This window comes from Psittacula echo (assembly GCF_963264785.1).
Source record: "Psittacula echo genome assembly, chromosome: 1".
Lineage (NCBI taxonomy): Eukaryota > Metazoa > Chordata > Aves > Psittaciformes > Psittacidae > Psittacula > Psittacula echo.
In genome coordinates this window covers 9,855,897-9,879,664 of record NC_137735.1, presented here as the reverse complement: position 1 = coordinate 9,879,664, position 23,768 = coordinate 9,855,897, and the positions used below count along the sequence as shown (strand labels likewise).

The window sequence follows — 23,768 nt, the reverse complement described above, 5'->3', positions numbered from 1 at the left end:
TTCCCTTCCCCGTTATGATTAAGTAGCCCTTTCTCTTTCCTCATGGCCATTAAAACCAGCAGCACCTACTCCTCCAGTTCAGAACTAAGCAATGGGGCTCCCAGGAAAGCCAAATCAATATTAGCTCACCCGAAGTGCATGTCACAAAGCAACCTGTGGGATGCCACAGCTCTATCAGCTGGCTAGTACCCTACTGATACTGATTACTGCAGACATTGTCATCTGAAGGTTTATGTGGTTATGTATGACATGGCTTAAAAAACGATAGCCACATTTCCTGATCATCTTTACCTATAGTAAATCAAATTATTTGCACAGAAGTCTTCATTATTTACACGTCAACTATACAAGTAATACAAAAGTTCTCAGTTTAGCACCAGTGCTGACTTAAGGAGTAATACCTTCAAGTCAGAGTATTAGTATTCCCTGTCACAAGCAAATTCTGATACACTTTCAGAAGTTTCCCTTTTCTGTATGGGTTGTATTCAGACCACTTCTTTGTTCATGTCTATCTTCCACATTCCAAGGAGATTACTAATAGCAGCAGTTTCATAAAAGGTGTAGGTATCACGGGCAGCTTTCACAGCGTAATCACTTCAGCTCTTTTTAAAAGAAAAGACCATGAAATCCACTGATCTGGATTGTAAGGTTTTACCAAGAGTTCATTAAATGGAGGTTATGTACAATTCAGTTGAGAATAAGTGGTTGAAACAGACTCAGTTTCTGTGTGCAAACAGTGGCATGTCCATCAATGGCAGGAGTCCACATCTCATTCAAGGGCAGTAGAGAATGTGTTTGTCCTAAACGTCAGTGAATTATGCCAGTCATGTCACCTTGGCTTAGAGTAACCATAAGGACACCGAAGAATCAGGCTGTCATGACTAGGTAAGACATGAGTGCTGTAGTATTCAACCAAACTCCCCATGTTCAAAAACATGATGTCTGAATCCAGGTAAAACTTGCAATCCTGGTGTAAAACAAACAAACAAAAAAAGCCACATGTATGTAATGATTGACAATAATTTTTCCAACTAAGTGTTTTAATAAAGCCCATAACATCCTTATCAGAACAAGCTACTGCTTTGCAAACCAGTCACTTACACAAAGAAGTCCAAATTTAACTCAGTAATTTAATATTCCTTCCTTTAGGATTTGACTGGAGCTTAAATTTTGATGTGAAAATTGACAACTGATTTGTCTTTTGCCTGATACAGCAACTAGAAAGCCCAGATCCAATTTCTCAAACTCTCATCTTTGACCAAGTGTTTCTAAATCAGCTTATTTTTACTTTCAGGAATGGGAAGTCTTTAGATAGAAGAAGAGTTAAACTTGTTAATTCTGATATATACATACACACATGCACATTTTATATGCACATATATATGGAATTCATACCTGTATACACATGTATTACACATGCCCACACAGTGCAGCTACTAACCTTTTCAAAGATTCTGTAGTTCCTCAATTTTTCTGCAGATTCATCCCATACAACCAATACCTTGAAAGAAAAAAAAATACACCATATTCAGTCTGTGCTAATAAGCTCTTCTACATCAATGTATTATTAAGGAATTAATTACAATCCAGGTTAAAAGAATTAAAATCACTGACATTATGACAGTGATTGTCTCAGATTGTCTTGCTTTAAGGAAAGAGCACAGCTGAATTTTTAAGTACTTTATCATATATAATATCCGGTATCTATAAATCAAAAAGGGTTTTGAGGGATAGATTTAGCAATTGCAAGTTACCTTTCCAGGCTTGGTAGATGAGTTCCTAATACAGTACAATCCATTCTGTGGTTGTCCCTGTGGGCTACTAGCTTTAAATGTCCTAAAACAGCAATTATATATATTAGCATGTTCTGAATCAGACAGGTAAAAAGCTCAGATTCTTAGAATTCTTATTAAAGAAATCTCTATTTCAGCAGCAATAATCCACAGTACATCATAGCTGGAAGAATTTCATTGTTCCAGCATCTGACCCAGCAATGCAGTGCAGATCTGACTTTCTGTCCCATCAAGCACCCCGGCAGAACAACCTTCTCCAGATGGAGTAAAAATCACTTTGCAAGTTGTGTGCATTTTCAGTTGACACATGAGAACCAAGCTAACTCCCCTAAACAGTGATTCCCACATTAAAGCAATTAAAATACTTCTGTTATGTTTCTAAACACAAATTGTACCTATCAACATGCTCTTTGGACTACTGATCTGTACATTGTAAGAGTTCTAAGCAACTACTTTAAAGTCATATTTTACCTTTCAACTTCGAAGGATTCAGAAGTATTAAGAAATACTGAAGCAGGCAGCCCAACCTGTAAGAAATATGAAGAAAAGCAATCCCCGCATGAGTCAATGACAAGTCAAAATTCTAACAACATTATGCAAATATGCTACAGCCATCAGCTGTATTTGAAATTATTAATGGTGATTTAATCTTTACTTTATACTTCTTCTTCCTCCTTTATATCCTATATTAAAATCAAGGATTTATCAAGGCATTCTTGAAAGCTCAACCTCCCCCCCAAGAAAGCCCCCACAGCACTATGTTTTCAGAAAGTTGGGGGTTCCTCCCCCCAAAAATGCATTTAAAAGCTTCCCAAAAGTGCACATAAGCAAGAAAAAAAAATACTCTTTGAGAATGGATCATCTGCTTGCTCTTACTTTTTCGTAGTCATCATCAGAATCATCATCAGGTTGCTTTGGCTTGGGGGATAGTGCTGGTTTTTCAAATGAGAAGCTTCTAAAACTTTGTCCATCTGGTGGTGATCTCCTGGCAGAAAGAGAACAAAAACTGAAGGACATCTCCTCAGGAAAACAGAACAAATATACAAAAAAAGCCAACACTGAAGGGATAATAAAATTAGAACTGAAGAAAAAGTTTCAGTTTAGCTGCTGAATCACAGAATGGTTTGGGTTGGAAGGGACCCCAAAGCTCATCCATTTCCAACCCCCTTGCCATAAGCAGGGACACCTTCCACTAGACTGGGTTGCCCAGGGACCCATCCAGCCTGGACTTGAACACTGCCAGGGACAAGGCAGCCACAGCTTCTCTGGGCACCCTGTGCCAGCACCTCAGCACCCTCACAGGGAATTTCTTCCTTATATGTAATCTGAATCTTCCCTCTGTCAGGTTAAAGCCATTCCCCCTTGTCCTATCCATACATGCACTTGTAAAAAGTCCCTCTCCAGATTTCTTGCAGGACCCTTGAAGGTAACAGGAGACTTCTCTAAGGTCTCCCCAGAGCCTTCTCTTCTCCAGGCTAAACAAGCACAGCTCTCTCAGCCTGTCTTCATAGGACAGGTGTGCCATCTCTCTGATCATCTTTATGACCTCCTCTGGACTTGCTCTAACAGGTCCACATCCTTATGTTTGGGGCCCCAGAGCTGGACACAGTACTCACAGATCAATTTAGGTAATCAAAAATTAATTTAGGTTGGAAGGGACCTCCAGAGATCATTTATTCTAAGCTCCTGCACAAAGCTGGTCCAACTAGATCAGGTAGCTCAGAAAACTGCGTCCAGTCAAGTTCTGAGTATCTCCAAGGATGGAGATGTCACAGCTGCCAGCAGCAACCTGTTCTGGTGTTTCACAAGCCACATGGTAAAAACCTTTCCCTAACACCTAACTTTAATTTCCCAGGTTGTGACTTCTGCTTGTTGCCTCTTACCCTATCACTTGCAGACCTCTGAGGTCTTGCTCCGCCTTCTCCATACCTACCCAATTAAGTAGTTCTAGACAGCAGTGGTCTCCCACTAGCCTTCCTAAAGGTTGCATGAGTCCAGTTCTCTCAGCCTCTTCTCATGAATCTTGTGCTATAGCCCAAACATCTGGCTGGCCTCCAGTATATCAGTGTCTTCCCTGTACTGTCTTAGAGAATGTATTATTTGTTCTTCAGAGCTTCTAAATGATCCTGTGGACAAAAATATTTTTATCTGACTCACCACCATAACTAGTTCCACCTCCCTGATCTTAATATGAAATGAAACACATTTCCTATCTCCACAGAAGCCTAAAATAGTTTTTGCAGTTCACTGAGGCTCTGAACTGTGATCAAAGGCTATTACATCTTTAAGACACACCTGAAAAGAAATGAACTACAAAATTCTGGTGTATTTTTTTAAGTTTGGTGTGTTTCCTGTTTCTTTCTGAACTATTTCAGAAGCTCAGCCCATTGCAATAGGGGCAAATAAGCACAACACTGAAGAAGAGAGGGATGGAGCAAGGGAGAGAAACAGATGTCAACACAAACGTGAGAAATCAGTCTGTCAGCTAGTTACCTAATGCACAATGGAAAAAATAGTGCATTGTGTTTTCTTACTTACTGTAACTGTGGACATGAAAACTTTTCAGATCTAGGCTTGACTGCAGGTGGCTGGTGGGTTGGCACAGGTGGCTTTGGGAGCACTGGTGGCACAAACAGTCCAGGTTTACCATGTTCTCTTGGCACTCTGGGCTCTACTGTTTTTTCAGTAAGCTGTGACAGCTTGGGTTTATTGCTTGGTAGTGGAGGAGGAGTTCGTGGTGAAATGTTTAAGGTTTTTAGCCTCTCGCACCCTTCTGGGGTAGCAAGACCTTGAGCTAAAGGCACAGGTTCTGGAGGCGACGAGCAAGATTCTTTGATACCCACAGTCTTTTTGAGTAGAGGTAGAGGAGGTACAGGGGGCAGCTGTTCACTCAGCCTTCGAGCCGGGGCCTGGATCTTTAGATTAGGTTCAGCTCGGCACTGAGATTCTCTCACGCTTAAGATATCCTCTAGTTTGATATCAGGTAAGCTTCTTTTTGGAGGTGGTGGTGGTGCTGGCACAGGAGATTTGCCAGGAAAGGAATTTGCCCTTGACTCTGAGTAGGGAGCTTTTCTGACATGAGGAACTGGTGGAGGCGGGTAGGCTGGGGGCAGGACCATATCTACAGAAAGAAAACATCCAAAATACATTACACACTGAGGGGAAATACGGTATGTCAAGAAATGAGACTTTTCAGATTAATCTTCTATGTGATTTAAGATAATTCACTGGCATCTGGTCTGACAGTACTCAAATGTTGGACAAGCATTTAACTTCCAGCACAATTCTGAATGTTTTATGTAGCAAACTCCCACAATTTCTATTCAGGGATGGGTCATGATGACTTTGATCAGAGAGACCATATTAAAAGCATTACCCCTCCTCTAGACTGTTGGCCAGACACAAGACCCTCCAGTGCAGAAAAATTGTAACACTCCCTGTAATTGTTTGTGCCGTTACTAGAAACTTTTGACCCTAAATACCTCTCAAGATTAGATACCTGTGCATTGCCTCAGTTATTTTACCACCTGCAATGCTTTAGATATGACCAAGCCAAAATAATAATCTGGCATTCTACATGAATATTGCCTTCACTGGGGGCCTTTTGTGAAGGGAATGAAAGGAATCACATACCATCTTTTACTATATCAGAAGTATCTGGCTGCAAGTAAGACTCATCCTCTTCCTCCTGGTCATAATCTGCAAATAAAAATCAGTGTATCAGACGAAGTACTCCTGGAACCATGAAAGAATACTGATTCCTTTTTGCTTTTTCCTAATTAAATAGTTTTCAGTTCATTTAAAAAAAAAAAAAGAGGAAAAAAATAATGAAGAATTTTGGTCCATCTCTTTGCTACTTAGAAAAGATATTTCCTTAAGTTTTCTTGTCAGTTCAAAAAAGCCATCACAACAGTGGGAGACGAGCTAGACTTCATTTTACATTTTCCTCATCTATCAACTTAAAGTTGACTTTCTGGTGACACTTTCTAGTGTTAATAGCCCTCCTGAGAACAATTCTTCTTAGTTGCAGAGATACACCTGGATGGATGCACTGACAAATCCAGTTGAAAAAAAAGTAATCCCCAAAACCTAACCCTAAACCAGAAGCTTTTCAGATTTTGCACCACAGAAACCTAACTTAACACTCTATGGCATTGCATACAACCTTTCTCTCCCAGAAACACCAAAGTACTAAACCGCAATCCTATATGAAATGCTGCCGAGTCTGTTCTCCTTGGCTTTGCAGCAACTGAACCAGATTTCCTGAAAAGATTCACTCCTGCCTTTTTGTCCTAGTCAGGAAAAACAGTCAGGAATTTCCTGTCAGGAAATGAGAGTACTTGCTCCAGTCAACCCTGCCCTTAGAAATCTGAAGGGGCAGGTGGGATATTGCCTAGTAAAGGAACTATGTTGAACCTGGAGGCGAGGCTTCTCATGCTGGGTTGTAGTAGCACATTTCTTGACTAGGAAGTCAGTAGCCGCAATATACTGTGAACATTTATCTGACAGGCTTGCTGTAATGTCCTCACTTGTGATGAAAAAATAAACACACTCAGCCCAAACTGCTTACTATGAAACAACTACAGCAATGAACAACTAACAAACTTTGATTAAAAACAGGCTATGCTAAGAATCAGACATTCAGAACTCTACTTTAAAAAGTTACTCAGTTTAAAAGCCATCAAAGAACATTTCCCTGTGCATTTCACAGAAGCACATCCCGTGCCTAATTCAATATCCTCGTAAACCGCAGGGATGAATTCTGTTTCATATTAAACAGACAACATCATCATCCCAATAAAGAATCATAGACTCACAGAATGGTTTGGGTTGGAAGGGACTTTAAGGTCATCCAGTTCCAACTCTCCTGCCATGGGCAGGGATGCCTCACACTAGACCATTCTGCCCAAGGGTGTCAGACACCTCCTTGAAAGATCTGAATTTCTTTAGTTACCATTTATTTTTACTAAGTTTATGGCACAGAACGACTGCTTCTGATTTAAAATTACAACAACTACATACTTTGTAAAAAGAATTTATAGTTGCAAATTAGATCAGTTTGCTCAAGCTATTGGAATAATTCCTGCAGAATCCAGAAGAAATAAGCAAGCAAGTAAATCTTATTTATTGTGTCTTAATTTATCACCTTCATTATCTGCTGAATGATGAGAATACTTGATATCAATGGGACGTTCTACTGAGCCATAGAAACTGTCTGCATCGGAACCAGAGTCACTGCAAAAGAAAAGACAGAGTACCTTCTGCATCACTGTGCTATGGGTCCTGGGACAGTAAACAGATCTGTTAGGAGGACAGCAGCACTGCAAAGGAATGCTGGCAAAGCAGAAGCGATCTATTCCTCATTCCCAATTAACAGCTAGATATGTTGCTGCTGTCTTTTTAAAGTTTTTATGTATTTTACACAAAACTGACATTTAAAGTTCTCTTAGTAAAAAGATCTGGTTTTGTCTTGGTACTACTTAAACCATGTATTAGGAAGGCCTTTCATTCTTGGGCCTTACTGCATCTGTTTTGGTTTAACACTAAATTGCTTGTAGGAGCAAAAAGCCTAAAGCACCACTGTCAAGAACTAGAGCAAAAGGGATAAAAAGCGAACAGAGATTAAGGATTTATACCTGAATTCTGTTATTGTTTCTTTCTTCTCATGGTAGTGATCAATTTCCCTCCTCAAGGATAGCATCCAATTCTAAATAAGAAAAAAAAAAAAAACAAACCCAACATTCAATACAAGCATCTTTAAATTGTTAAACAAAGATTTATAGTATCCATCCTCTGTAAGAACAGAGTAACTCTGTAAAGAACTTACACTGAAATAGGATTCATCCATGAATCCTTTATATTGAGAGGACTTACCAGTCAAATGTTCTATCTAAAGTGCTGTAAGAATGTACATTAAACATATTAAATATGTTAAACTTTTAGTCTGCAAATTTCAAGCTGTTCTTTCTAAAGCCAGGTGCTTGTGCATAGTATGTCTATGGATGAGAGATCTCACTGAAAAGGTTTCACGCTTTATCAAATGTTTAACATACAAAAATTTGTTCCTTGGCTAAAAATGAAGAATAAGGAGAAAAACCATGCCATCTGTATGCCCTTACAACCATTCCCTAAATTACAACCTGAATAACTTACTTGAATAACTAACTTAACAGTTAAAACTTCAGAAATTATTTTCAGAGGAGCCAAAAGAACCAGCTATACAAATTTAGGTGACAGCTGAATATCCAGTTCATTTAGACTTTATAGAAGTCCAGGATTTGCTTTCTGCTTCAAGGAAAATTATACTGCAAAAGAAGAAGAAAATTACCTTTCTTTCATCTTCAGAAGAAGCTGAAAAAAACCACGTCCTGTGCTTCTTGCTAATGTGAACTAACTTGAAAGGAAACACATTGCTTGATGTCGTCTCCTCAACTGCCCGCATAACCCTGAGAAACAGAACCACCAATACATGAAACCCTTCATCTATATTTCTGCCATGCAAGTCATAAAGCTCTGACAGAAAGCAGTTTTACAGGCCAGTTCTGCCTTAGGAAAAATAATCCCCAAGCCCAGAAGAAAGCCCTAAAACTTCCCATAGGTGCATTTGTAGCACCGATCCACTGAAGGGGGTAGAAAGAACAATGCAACAACAATGACAGGACAAAGAGCACTCTTTAAACTACCAGCCATACTTGCAAATGGATGTTTCGACCTGTTCAATGGTTTTAATGAACTGCATTAATTCACAAGCTTCACACCACAGTAAGAAGTATTTAAGGTGCCTGTGATCCTCATATCAGAAAGGCACAGATGAAAAAAATCAAGATACACATTTTCCATGAAAATAAAGGAGAACTAATATTAGAAGTTAATTTATTTTTCCACTTTTCCGTTACAAACACTTTCTTGCCCTTTTTTATTATTTTAAACCAAGCACAACTCAACCTCTTTCACAAACTGCATTAGATATGTTTGTTCGTCATTATTTTTCCCCCAGGGGGGTCTCAAATGAGGAAATTCCTTACATATGCATGAATTCAGTTGTAGATGCTCTCTGTAAGGCTTTGGAACAAATAAAGGAGACTAAAATCCAAAGACCGTGGGTAGTCTAAAAGTAACATTTTTAAGATTTGTTGCACATAAACCAAAGAGAAACCCGATTAAAGCTTTTACAAATCATTATTGGGGCTTCCTTTCTTGTTCCTAAACTTTTCTAACTCACCAACTTCATCATCAATATAGGATTTCTGTAAGTCCTTAATATTGGGGAACATGGTTTGTGAACATAGAAAAGAAGATTCTCAGAGATATTTGACATTTGGTTAGGGACTTACTCAAGATAATGTTTTTGGGGAAAAAAAAAAAAAAGAATAAATCTAATTAACTGCTAATTAACTGCTTTTTGAAGCTGCAAAATTAGAGATTGCCTCTTTTTTAGAACCCCAGTCCTACTTTTAAACTGGAGATGTACTTTTCTGCATCTGCCCAGTCCAAAACAAAGGCACAAAAGGAACGCTTTTTGACTAATGTAAGGCTTATAAGGATGTTAATGTGGGAAATACTCCTGGTACAGCTGGGAGGGATACTAGCAATAGGCATCACTATATGTTTTGAGTTATTAGTGCACTCAGCATCTTTCTCATCTCATGTCCACTCTTCACACATAAAGTCTATTGAATGAAAACTGCAAAATAAAAGTCCAGGGAAGCCTTAGAGCGACTTGTTTTCACACAGCCTTATGCAACTACCCGGTCTAACAAATTCTTTCACTTCAAATGATTTCTCAATAATCCCTATGACTGTGCATAATACTAACCAAGATCTGGTCCTGATTACAGTCAAAGTCTCTACAAGACTGCTAGAATGCAGATAATATGAAAAGCAGTAACATAGTCCCTAGCATCTACAGATTCCATGGTATTTTTCATGTCAATGTGATTACAGAAGCTAGAGTCATGACCAAGTTATATCACAAGTTTCTTATACAGATTAATATTGAATTTTTAATTAGTTACAATGTTTACAACTGTATTCCCATAAAATATGTCATTGTTGCAGCCACTTAGAAGGCTCATATTCTAATAAAGGTATTTCCTTATTCCAAAAGTCTGAGAACATCATACAGTTAAAGAATCACATGTTTAAAAATACCAAAAAAAATTGCAGTGGTTAGGACCAATAATGTGATAATTCTCTATATACTCTCAGCAGTACTTTCTGAGCATCAGTTACAACAGCAATTTCCTAAGGTTAGATTAGGCTTCTAATCATAGGCCTTGTACGTATGCTGCACTCAGTCAGATTCTGGTACTCCTAATAACATGAAAGCCATGTATTTTTGTCTTTAACTTAAAAAGCAAATATTAAGATTTATAAGAGGTAACAAATGAGTCAGACATTTTGCACATGCATTCTCTCATTTATCACTACTGTAGTTGAAATCAGTTTTGACACTGAGGTTACTGTATCAGTAACTACATAAATATTCTTTTCTGATTCCTTTCTATTTTTGTGACAGTGAATTCACTAGAGAACAAAGGTAATTTATCCAAAAGAATCCACATCTACCTGCATGTGCAAAGTCTGCATTAAGTCAGTAACAAAAGTAAGCCTGTTGCAATTTTAACAGCCTTACTGATTAAATTACAAAAGATGAAGGCTATATACTTGCAAAGCACAGGACACATCACATATACAGTTTGAAAGGAATACAACTCTTGGAGTCTGAGATCAGAGCATAACCTAAATAACAGATGTAGTTCTGTTTAACTTCATTGGAAATGAAAACCATAGTTCGCATTGCATTAAGTAGAGGAGCCTGGGCATTAAATAAGTTCTTGGCACTCACCTGTTGTAACCATTCAAAGAAAACGCACCCTGTGGAGATGCAGATGTGCTGCTCTTAAAATAGTAAATACATCCCTCATGGATAATCACAAATCTCAATGGCCCTGAAAAGATAAAGAAAGAAAGTGAGCAAAATATAAATCCAAAGGCAATACATTAACTAGAACCTCTTAACTTGGGCAGAACTCTTGTTTAAGATTTTAGTCATCTTATTAATCATAAAACAGCACAAACTAGTTAAGTGACAGCTGGTTGACCATCAGCCGCATGGTAAAGCTGTCTGCTCACAGTGTTTCAGGACTAAAAGGAGCATCTGCTTCCCTCATTTCAGAAGCAGCTGATCTGATAACTTCAAAAGAAGCCTAAGAGACTGCAGGTCTGACCTCCAGTTGTGCTCCTTCACTAGACAAATAAGCTAATGCAACAATGCAACCTAAAACAAACGGGAAGGAAGGAGGTAGCCACAGGGTACAAATACATATTTATGAACATCCCGAACTCATGATGGTATCTCCCTGATGATTTATTTTCCTTTTTTTTAAAGGGGCAACACTCCTCTCCTTTATCAAAGGCAGTAATCTTTGTCCTTCACTATAAAAGTATAGTTGTAAACAGAGATAGCAAATGAACAGCATATAAATAAACAAACTCATAATCTTAAGTTTTCTCCATGTAAATAGATTCTGATTCCAGAAGCAATTACTGTTTCTAAGCACAACCTAATGTTGGCAGTGAGAAAATTCCTATTTCACAACAGCAGCAGGAGATGGGGATATTTTTCCAATACAGAATAACCAACTGGAAAAAAAGCTGAGTACTAATTTCTTTTAGAAAAGAATATTTGCAATTGATACATAACCCAGGAATGTGTTTGTGTCTTTAAAACCTTACTTGGGAAGGACTTGAGAAAAGATTTAACCAAGTAAACCAACCACGACATTTACCATCCAAGATTTACGGTTCCAAAACAATGAAAAGAAATTCTTTCAATATGGGTCTTTCATTTATATATTCCAGTAAACCTGTAATCCAGTACAGGTGAAGTGGAAGATCAGCTTCATTAAATAGTCTGTTAACACGAAACGTGCTAAAGGCCCGGAAGGGAAGCATTTAAAACATTTAGTTTAGTCAACTTACACTTCAAGATCTGCAGCTGGGTGCCTCCTTTTTTATGAAGATACCCTGATTTGGTCACTCCTCCAGGCATTGTCAAAAGGTTTTGTGCTCCAATTGCCTTCATTGGGACTGGCCAGACCTGCTCCTGCGAGGCCATCATTCTGCAATTTAGAATAATTAAAACCAGTTTAAACTTAGATTTTACTTTAAGAAATGAGTACTGAGAAACAAAGCTTGTTTCCTTAAACAAGTTTTCCAAACAACTAACATGGTTCAGCAGTCAAGTATGTAGCACAGACGGGTGCTCAGAGATTCCAGGAAGTTTGTAATGTATAAAAAAAACATGGTACAGAAAGTCCCGATTTATTTTTATACAGCTCTCAAAAGTGATTGGCAGTTGTTGAAACAATGCAGGAGTGCTTGGTAAACGTTATTTAAGTATTTATGTTTTAAAATGCTCCAGATAACACCGTGAGACTTAATCAGGCAGGTGACTAGCAAGAAAATCAGTTTATTCTCCAAAGTTCTATGCCACGGGTGTATGAAATGCAATATTCTATATAATTAGCGGAATCAATAGTCGTATTTTAGTAACTGCAGTAACCAACAGTACTTACTGTTTATATACACGTTTTATTCCAAATGAAAGCATTAGCATATAATCTCATACTGGATGTCATGTGTGACAACATCCTGTGCAAATGAATTTCATCTCACATTGCTGCAGGCTTCTATTTAATTTATACATTAATTATTAATGCCAAAAAAATTTGTTTCTTAAGTAGCAGTTTTTCGTGGCTGATACATCATTATGAGCCCTTTCTTTTTTCAACCAGTAACAGAACTAGGCTAAAAATCCTACTGTGTAATACAGAAAAGAAATAATGTGTGAACTGAAGGGGAAGTTTGCCCTAGACATAAAAGGTCATTATCGTCAGATGCAGAGTTAGAGACCTTTGCTGGTAAGAGGCAAATTAATGAAGTTCCAGTTAATTAGTTTCTGATAAAGGAATGATGGTTTAGAACTGGAGAGCTTTTAGTGGAGGACTGAAGTCTAATGGATCTTGTTTGCTTTTCCTTTCCCCCAAAAGGGACAGTACTGGAAGTTAATAGTGTAGCTCAGTACAGGAATCCAAGAGCCCGCAGTACAACACACCTACCTGAGCACTACTCTCTCCAGCATAAGATGGCAACTTGAGTACCATACTAAAAAGAATAAGCAAGGGATGCAGTTTTGTTGAGGGATTAATTTCAATAGTATGTATCCATTGTACATGTGTTAGGAAAAACAGGAATGCAATTCAATTGATCTTTCAGTGGATCAGCTCAGGATGTAGATCTAATGGCTTGCCCTTTGCTCATGATGCATTAGCGGGGAGGGGTGGAAATTACCCAGCAATTAAGTTAAACTCAATTAAATTCTCTGGGCAGCCTAGAAAACCTAATGACAAAAATTAGGCTTTAGTCCCCAGCGTTGTAAAACAAGCACAAGGAGAGAAGATCAGATCCAAGGCCCTAGAAATGTTCTCACAGCAGACATTGCAAGGCACCATGGTTTCTTAATCTTCCTCCAGGACTCTCCTGCTCACGAAAAGCTAAGTTACTTTTGTTGTATCAGCAACATCCTTCCTTCTGCTATTTCCTCCCAGTTCTTATTATATGATTGGGATCTTTCCAAGCTGAGCTGTTCCTTCCTCTTTCTCCTCCACAATGAAATTTCTAGCAACAGCATTGTGTTAACAGGTCCAAGAAGGAGCTACACAGAGATATTTAAAGCTTTTAAGAACTAAAAAAAGTAACAAAAGTTAATACACCCCCAATTCCTTCACATAATTTCCCCACACCTTGCAGAAAAGTCCAAGTGAGGGAAATGGTGAATATTAACCAGCTGGCTGCTGACACCAAACCACACTGCAGTACTGCTAAGAGTCACTTCCTTGAAATGAAGAATGCAAAGGGAAGTCCTGGGATCATTTTTTTCTTTTAAGAAGAGGCTTAGCAACATTGAAACATTAGGAATTAATTTATGATTAAGTTATTTCAGTCTGTTTCTAGTTACATTCAGAAAAAAGATTAAGTAAAAATTGAACCTTTTTATTCAGACAAATAGACTCTGATGTCAGTTTTCTTAAACTAACTCTAACATTAGTCTCAACGCTATCCAACAGTTTCAAGTTCATCATGGGTCTTCAAATCCTTTGTGTGTTTACTACAAAGAACAAGAAGGAACTCAAGCACCTAGCCTTTGCTGTTCCATACTTAGGCTGAATACAAACCAGCAGAGGCACAGTTAAATGTCTCAGTGAGGTTATCCAAAACAAGCAGTAAACAGATTTCAGGGAGGCCAATGACAAACACTGGGGACAAGGGTAATCCCACCTTAGGTAAATACATAGAACAGAAATATCTGACTAGGTCATGTTGGCCTTCTGTACAGGAGTAGACTAGTTAGGCTACTCACTAAAGCATGCCTGGATGGGGCATTTTCTCCTCCTCCTGAAAAGCCAGAATATCAGGCAGATAGTAAAAAAAAAAAAACCAAATCACGGAAGCAGAGAGAGGGGAGGAATAAATCCAGTTCTACAGTGTGATGACTGCCGAGGGGAAATGACAGCAGAGTATGAGGTTCTGCTTCCTCTATTCATAATCATTTCTTATTTTTTGACTACTCACTATAAAACAATCCTGAGAATAGAGACCAATGGAGAACTTCCCATCCCCACAAAGTGAATAAAAGGACACATGTATTTGGTTGGGTGGAGTTCAGCCACATTATATGAGCTAAAAAGCCCACCTAATACACGAGGCTTTTCAATAGATTAACAACCCCTTATGCCTATTTTCTGGAACTCATTGTGGTTTATGGAACTCTCCATCACATCTGTAGGCTCCTCAAGCACTTATATTTGCAGACAGATAGGGAGGACTTTAGTATTTTGAATTTAAATGCTTGTGGTAGGCTTCTAAAATCCATTTAAGTACTTTGAATCTAGTCCTAAGCAGATTTTTTTTCTTTTCTTGACACTACAACTCCAGAAGAACACCACTTTGCATCAAGCTGCTGGGAGAAAGCTGTCAAAACAGTGTAACCCCAGAATCTTTATAGCAGGAGTGGGAGGAACGAAAATGGATGCTTTTAAAGATTTTTCTGGTCTTAGCACCTACAATATGTTGCCTTCAGCTTGCTGAAATTCTTCCTTCCACTCTTAATATTCCTTTTATATTTTTTTTAATGCATTACATGAAGAGCAGATCAATGTTGCATTACCAGGTATATACAACAGCAAGCACTGAAGTCACTGTAAAGCCTGTTGGTTCTGTGATCATTAAGAACAGAAAGATATTTCCAATTTGTTTCTAACGCAGTTACATTTTTGTACCACAAGCCAAAGATCCCACTACTCATTTTCACCCCAGATGCATAAGCAGAGCCTCTTCCGTGAAGCTAACAATGAGGTTAATGGAAAGAACCCACTAAGTGCAATCAGAGCCAAGCCATGCTGTTTCTGACACTGGTCCTCTGTTACAAACAGAAAGTGGTATTACCCATGCACTATTTTGGGCAAGCTTCTAGTAGTGGCTACACACTTATTCTTCTTTCCACTCACCAAGGGACTAGATGTGTATTTTTAAAGTATGCTTTCCATCAAGCCCCAAAACCCATTATAAGTGGCTTTTGAATCAACCTTCTTCCCCACTGAAACAGCACTGAACAGAACCATCTGAACCAGAAGAGGTGGCAGCAGACAATAAAAGGCCTCGCATCACTGTTTCTCAGATTATCCCCATGACAATTCTATGCCTGTGAGGGAGAAGATAGGCCTTAGAGTGTAGTAGGAGAAATGGTGGAGCAGCAGTTTGTAGGATTTGCTTCATCTTTCAGCAGTGCTTTTGGAAAGGCAGAAGAGTGCAGTTAGCACTCTTGAGTGTGATACAGAGCTTATACAATTACTACTGGAATTACTTCATATATATAAACTGGTCTGCCAGACTAAAAACCAAACCCATTTGCAGAGTATGTATCAAGAAAGTCAGTCCAAGTGTACCACATGAGTATACTTTCCTCAAACACTATCACAATGAGCTGGTTTTTATTTGGAGTACCAAAGAAGTCACAACAGCATGAAAAACTGAGAAATTACACCCTTTGTGCAACCTAGATAATGCCAGTCAGATGCAGAAGTTTCTTCTGCATCATAAAACCCTTACCAAGCTGAAACTTTAAATGGAGAGTAGACTTCTGTTATTGTGTAGTACGCAAATGTGAAGTAATTTTAACCTATTCCCTTAGTCAGCACATACAGAATAGCTGTATTGGAGGCAAGAGCATAACTTTACAGGCTAAATGCCCCTCTGCAGGTGAAAATAATACTCTGCACATTAGAAATCTGGATTACATTATAGAAGAGCACTTACCGCTTTTGGCCTTAAGAGCTATTGGCATTCAGCCCAATTAAAACAAGTACAAGCCGATTCAACCTCAGATTTCACGCTGGAAGAGCCACGAGTCCTCAGTTCTTGCTTAACTTCAGCAGAACATATGGCAGATGTGATCATCTCCACATCTTGCAGTATACAGGCATAAAAATACATTAACCTCATCTCTGAAACTACAGCTGCCAAAAGTTGTATTAGAAGTCCTCACTTGCTATAACAATATTTATAGTTTGTCTTGGAGCCCAGTTTGGTCATGCTAGATACAAAAATTAAAAAAGAGACTCCAGTGCTGCAGTACAAAAATCAGACCTGATCTGAATTTGTAACAAGTATCTCTATGACACTTAGGTCTGAGAACTTTTTAAACTCCATGTATCTCATAACCTCTAGTCTTTAGATTCTATTTGAAAGTCAAACATAAAGCAAGATGCTAGTTTCCTTCTGAGTACATATATGTTATGTTAGAAGTAAGTTGTACCATATAAAATGAATGTATTCCTTGTATAATGCAGACTTAAGTTTCAGTCTCCACAGAAGGCTGAAATCTGAAATCTGCCAAAATGAGGCAGATTACATGCAGCAAAATTGTAAAATAAAAGCTTCCCCGATGTGCCCTCAGCAATTCTGAACAAAAAGTAGTAGTCTGATTCAACTATCTAGGTATTTACCATCTGTTCTTAAAACTGCTTTCTGCTAAATGTTCAGGTCTCTTCCATTTATTAACCATTCTCCAGTATTTCTGAAATGCTCTTTCAGATCTCTCCTACTTTTGTGGTTAAACATTCCATTTCTTAATACCTCTAACAGCCCCTTTCACAACAGTTTCTCAGAAGGATCAATCACACAGTACAAAAAATGTAAAGCCAAATAAATCTTACAGGACAAAGGGAACAGAGACCTAAGCCTGACTGGTACACATTGTTGTAAGTTCACTCAGTTTAACTTGCACCAACTTGCTTTTCTTTCCTGGCAATAATTTTCAACCAACACTCTCTTCATCTCTTCCCCCTTCAATTCTTTACCCTTGAATTTTCTGCATGAGTTAAAAGTATTTTACCCCAGATACCATATTCTACTCCTAGTTTTAGTCTGCTCTTTACCTTAAAGAGAAATGATGACAGAAAGACAAGCCACAAACATGCACTAACCTGGTGACCATGCCTGATCGACACATACTTTTTCTGCTGAGAGTTTCACCGAACGATTGTTTCCTTTGTGATGACAAAGCCATTAACGACTTCTGACCCCTCTCAGGCATGACAGAAACATCTCTGCACTTCTCTTTCCATGTACTGTGAGGTTGAAAGTGACTGTGGTAGCTGCTGTACACTCAACACACAAAAGAAACCCTGCCCCAACTGCCTGTGCATCTGCACTGCACCGTGGCCAAAGTGACGCCTAGGCAATGACTTGTTTCCTTTGTAACTTCCTGGTTCCCCTAATGTTAGTGGGCAGCACTATCTCTGTCAGATTTCCCAGCTTCCCAGAGAGGTTGTAAATCAAACCCTGCATACCTCAACCTCTGTCACTCATGGAGCCAGAAAGCAGAGGGGATTTTCCAGTGCTCGCTTGTTTCCTACTCACCTTTCAATCAACTACTTTCCCACGGGAGAAAAAGAAAGTCCTTTTGCTTACAGGGTGCTCAGCTCCCTCACACCGCCAGAGGCACAGCTCAGAAATGCTGCCTGTGCTTCAGGTACTTGCACTGCACCGCAGAACTATTATAAGTATTTTCACCTCTGTTTTCACTCCCCATAGCTGGAGCTTGTCCTTTCCTCTTCAACCCAAGAAGCTAAAAATAAGCCTTTTGAAAGCATGTATGTGCTTTAGAGCAAGTCTTGCCTGTACATTTGATGCTACACAAACAAGAAATGACAGTAAAATCTGAACCTAAGCGGCTCACAATGTAACAATTCTACGGGACCAACTGATAAGTGAATAAATGCCATTGTTTTACACTTCATCTGGAGCCCTTAAAAGGATTCAAGTTTTTCACTGACTGGAATTAAACAGCACCCCAGGCTAGAAAGTTCAAGTAAGACAAAACCAATTAGCAAGTTTCAGAATGATGGCCAAAACCTACATACATAATTATGTCAAATAAAGCTTACTTCACATTTTTTTGGGGAAACAGACACTAATCTGTACTCCAAGATAGAAGGAAGAAGTTTCTGTAAAACACATCTTTTTTTTTTGTAATCTACCCAACAGTCGAAGCACAAGAGAAAATAACATTTCAGATATCAGCCATGGCTGCATCAGCTAGAAAGCAAATCTCAGTCCTCACCATAGGTCACCTATTTGCACTCCTTCCACAGCAAGGCTATACAGGAAGAAGCAGCAAACTAAATATCACACACGTGTTGTTAGCTAAAAGGATCATCATATCCACACAAAATCCCAACGCTCTTTACTAAGAATCAATGCCCAGTTGTCTCAGTGGCTTAATTCACAGATTTTTCACATAGAAAAGATGTAAAGGGGACTACACCTCCACAGTCTATAAATTAAATTCACTTGCTTTATCTGCTACAAAATCAGGTACCAATTTAGTCTTTAGGCATTAAACAACAATGATTTAAAGCAATCCTTCCCTCCAGAGCTCTGCTATCTCAGCATACTCTAAGCTTGCATCACCATCTGTACCTCAGTAAAAAAAGCTATGGTCAAAATGACAGCATTTGAGTCTATGTAACATAGGGAAAAAAACCTTTTCTGGTCTGACACACCTCTTGGTTTTCCCCTCCAAGCTCCACAATTTTAAAGTACTATGCTATTTGGCCTCAATAGTCTGATTTTTGCCTCATTTATCCAACACATATTCCTGAAGTACTGCTTTTTCAATCTAACCTTCCTGATGCTGTCCTCTCCCTTTCTTCAGTTAAGCATTCAGAAAACCAGGATTTTTCATTTCAAGTTCCAGGACCCCCTTTTGGCTTTTCAGGTGATTTCCAATACTACCAAGATAAGTCACAGAGCTAAAGCAGTAGCCATTTCACACATGGGCGCACACACACACACACACACAAGGTGGTGTTTCACTAAGGAATTGAAAAAAAAAAAAAAGACAATTTTTTAGATGTTTCCCAGATTTGGAAGAATGAAAATTCAGCTCAACTTTCTAGAGCAAACATTAATCAGAAGGGTTGTGTGTCAAAACTGCAAATGAATAGACTGAAGAGAAATGCAATCTTTATGCATATGCCTGTCACAGAAGTGGAAGAGTATTAAATATATCCATCTTCACAATGCAGAATTCTGTCATGCAAGGAACTCTGGTGTATGGCTTTCAGACCACTAACCTTCACTTGTCCCCACAGAATCAGTGGGGAGAAGCAGCTTTTCACCATGCTAGCCGTGGGAGAATTTCACTCAAAAGGAGTTACTTCATTTCTTTAACATTATGAGGTTTCAAGCAGCCTTAAAAGGAAGAACCAAAGCATCAGCAGCCACCATTTGGATTTCATTCCAGCAGGGCCACTGTCCGAGGAAGTCAGCCAACCATCTCTACCACTGTTAGGCACAGCTCTTGCTCCCAGCCCAAAGCAATCCTACTTATCTTTAATTAAAGGAAAGCAAGTGCAATAAAATATACCTCTAGCACTATGCTGTCCTTGCCAATATAAATTCACTAGCCTAGCTGAAGGTTGAGTTGTCCCTGCAGCAAGAGAGCTTCCTCTTGCAGACCAATTTACAGGAAACTGCAAGAATGGACTGTAAATAAAAGCAGCACAAAAAGATCGTGGCAACAGGCGAGGCAGAAAGACTAACAGAGCAATAGAAAAAAACTGAATTAGCATGAAAACCACTTCAGCTGCAGCAAGTAGTCTGCTCAGTAGTCAAGTTCAGCTCAGAATAACCTAAGAGTTCATACATCATATACTTCTATAAAAGCCTACAGTACAGTAAAGCATTAAAGGCCATACTCTAGTCAAGCTTTACTGACTTTAATAAGCTTGAATCAGGAGTAGCTTAGATTGAGTTTTATTCCTTCACTAATTCTACCAAGCTAGTTTAGTCTGAAGTTGCTAGATCACAGTGGAAAGAAATCCATGCTATTGAGATATGATGTATTTGTCAAGTGTATACTCCACAACTGCCAACTGCAAGAGCAAGTGTACATTACTTGCCTGAATTCTTCCTCTGCTAAGTAAGGCAGTCCTGGGAAAACATCAATAAGCACACATCAGAATTACTTCTGCTGGGTGACCTGCAGAATTACAATTAAAATAGAAAAAAAAAATAAAATCAGCATCAAAGGGGAGAAATTAGGCCAGAACTTCTGAAAATCTCTTTCTAAATGCCAAAAGAATTCCTATTCTTTAAACTTCAACTACCACGGCCTTATTCAGCTTGCTTAGGAAGAGCTGATTACAACTTAATATTTTTACTTATTTACTGATATGTATTTAAAAAGGTAGCTGGAAGCTTTGATAATATGTATTCAATCTAAAACTGACAGATACTTCAGGTTAAAAAGCTTTTGAGTTTTTATTTATATCCCACTGCTCTTAAACTCTGAACATCTACGGACATATTGTTGGCTTGGAACTTCAAAAAAGGCAGCCAGCACTGGCCTGCAATAAGTAAGCCTTATTTCAGAGAAAGAGCCTACCAACTTTAAAACAAAGTTGTAACTTCTCTCGATTGCTTCAACAGCTTGGCACAAGTCCTAGAAGATGATATATCGACTTTGATTTTGGGATATGGTTAATGTCATATATTGCTCAAATGTCTGTAAGCCAAAGTACAAAATATTTGCAGTATAGGCATAGCTTGTAAAAAATCCTCAAATTAGAGTGTGCAGCTGGAAGAGAAGAACCTTCTGCAAACTCTTAATAGAAGACCATTATAATTTAACAGATACTCTTACATCAGCTAGCCTAAGGCTTTATCCTGATGTAAATAAGGATTGAATTAAAAATCAGCACAGCTATCTTAACATCATTTTCTATGTTGCCAATTTTATATGTTGACAATTTTATTATGAGCAGCTTCTCAAGATAAGTTTAAGGGATTTCTACTGAATCAAAAGGCCCCTCAAAACTGTATAGGAGCATTCACCCAGCAAGATAGCTGGTGTCAAGTCTATGCCAGCCAGACTGCACCAGTAACACTTGGCATAAGTAACACTCAGCATAAGTAATACTCAAAATGGAAGGCAAGATTTAAATGTTTTTGCTGCTTATCATGTTTCTTTCAAATAAATTCAAAAGACATGTTACTAAGGCAAGACTTCTATTCTCATCTACTATTCAAACCAGATGGACAGTATATAGAGCTGATAACTATATACAAGGTCCCTGTCAAAAAGACTGGAAATGCAGCTATGGTTAACACATATCTTTAATCAGTACTCGTAGAACAATTTAAACTAGACCCTAGTTTAAATAAGTCACGTAACTTATTTAAAGCAGAAGTACAAACAGGATTGCCAAAGTCCTATTCCTGCTGACACTTGTGCTGCAGGCAGCTGCAAAGGGAGTTTCCCCAAACACACATAGACACTTCAAGCGGGAGTTTCCACATGTGATTTATTTCCTTGGCAGCAGTTTCGATCCCAAGATATTACTGTTGAAACAATTTTACTGCTAGGCTAGTTTGTGATGAACTGCATACAATTCCATCACTAATAACTGAATCTAGGAAGCACTGTTGGACTACAAAATAATTTCTGCTTAGATGTCAGAACACCTTTAAGTATGTAAGCTGAAAGGCTTTCAGAAATTCGCAAAAGGGACTCAAATATCCATTACTGACCATAAAACATATCTGAAAGGTCCAGCTAACCAGCAGACATCTCACCATATAAAGTTAAAATCTGTTGTTAAGAAATACTTTGTTCTGTTTTGTCAGAATTTTACTTAAATTGATTTAAAGAACATCAAGAGTCCAAGGGAAAAAACAAAAAGAAGACTGATAAAAAACACACCTTCAAGGCCTACATTTATCTTCACCATTTTCTACCATTTCTGATCCTAAAACATTTTGGCAAGACATACATCATCACTGGTTCACTGTACACTGTGTGCTTGTACAAAACCAACAAAATTTAAGTCCAAGACTACAATTGCCAATTAAAGAGAATATTCCATGTGAGTGTATATTCAAGCCAAGAGAAAAACTACTGAAAATAACCCATTTTGAAACAACACTGTAGCAGGATTTTAAACCACAACAAAACCACATAAAGTTTATAAAGTCCTTCTGAATGTCTATCAGCAAAAAAATGCAATGGGTAAATGTATAAACTCTATGGCTGACCCCAATAACAAGCTATAATGGCATACCGAAGAAGTCCAGCAAGCCCTGGTTTAGAGGAAGCATTTGACCTTGTCATCTGTGAGCTCTCCAAGCTTGTGTGTCCCTCTTCTGGTGGACTGCAGTGTATAGTAACCCTATAGTCAAGGAAACGTACCTCTGGAGGCAAACAGCTGCAGCCAGCATCAAAGAGGAAGCTCAGCTTCTGACAGACCCTTGGAAAACAAAATGAGACAAACATTTCCTATTTTCATTTTGCTTATAAAGAGACTGTGTGATACAGCTTAAAGACAATGTGTAACCGCAAAGACTCACTTTATCCTTTAGTGCTGTACAACACAGTAGACTACTGGTTTTTAAGTAATGAAGCAGAGAAGCATCTCAGAGTTTGCTCTTCTCATACTTGGAAGGTCTGGCTAGGCACCCGAATCTCAAACTAAGTTAATGAGCATGCAAGTGCAACTTACAGAATTAGAAAGCTCAGCTGGGCTGCGTTGCTAATGGACAGTCCCCACCTCCAACAGCTTTGAAGCTCCTTGTGCTCAAAACAGTAGTAGTCAAAGGACAAGGGGTAACGGGGTAAAACTTAAACACAGGAAGTTTAGATTGGATATACGGAAGAAATTCTTTACTGTAAGGGTGATGAGGCACTGGAATGGGTTGCCCAGGGAAGTTGTGAATGCTCCATCCCTGGTGGTGTTCAAGGCCAGGTTGGGCAGAGCCTTGGGTGGCATGGTGTAGTGTGAGGTGTCCCTGCCCATGGCAGTGGGGTTGGAACTAGATGATCTTAAGGTCCCTTCCAACCCTAACTGTTCTATGACTCTATGATTATGCAACCTCATGCAAGCAAGTAGGTGTACCAGAAACAAGGTTTCTTTATTCTGATTACAATGACTGTTCCCTTTTAAATCACGATATGAGCTTCTCTAAAGGATGTTGTAAGGCACAAGTATTTTGCCACTCCCAGTTCTAATCACACAAAACAGGTAGGAGCATGGATTACAATAAGCAGGATTTAAGACTACCATATGTTTCGTCATTTAGGTAAATACTACTTTTTTCCTTTTAGTAAACATACACTAGGAAAAAGAATCTCTGCAAGCTCCTGCTTACTTTCTACAAAAACTGAATTTAACTGTAACCACCAGATCACATGTAATTGGGATTTTACGTCATTTTTAAATTAGAACAAATGCACACAGTAAGGCTATATCAGAAAGACAAGCAGTTAGCAAGCAATTTTTATTTGGAGGACTTGAGAGGGAACAGTAATATATAGAATCATAGAATGGCTTGGGTTGGAAAGGACCTTAA

At 38.6% G+C, this 23,768-nt stretch overlaps 1 protein-coding gene across 2 annotated transcripts; it reads right to left on the bottom strand.

The window, feature by feature from the left end:
• Window positions 1-829: 829 nt before the first annotated feature.
• Window positions 830-11,917, bottom strand: SH3BP2 (SH3 domain binding protein 2; the record flags this gene model as incomplete). Of its 2 annotated transcripts, none has more annotated exons than XM_080623308.1 (12): window positions 11,778-11,917; window positions 10,642-10,744; window positions 8,122-8,239; window positions 7,430-7,500; window positions 6,940-7,028; window positions 5,427-5,492; window positions 4,332-4,914; window positions 2,670-2,778; window positions 2,265-2,320; window positions 1,755-1,836; window positions 1,442-1,501; window positions 830-967 (listed from the first exon to the last, which is right to left on the bottom strand). In XM_080623308.1, exons 1-12 carry the CDS (start codon window positions 11,914-11,916, stop codon window positions 830-832), a joined length of 1,614 nt encoding a protein of 537 aa, XP_080479434.1. In that variant the 5' UTR covers window position 11,917. The 2 variants fall into 2 exon arrangements, with proteins under 2 accessions (XP_080479434.1, XP_080479435.1); XM_080623309.1 differs by having other exon boundaries at window positions 2,670-2,775.
• Window positions 11,918-23,768: the final 11,851 nt, after the last annotated feature.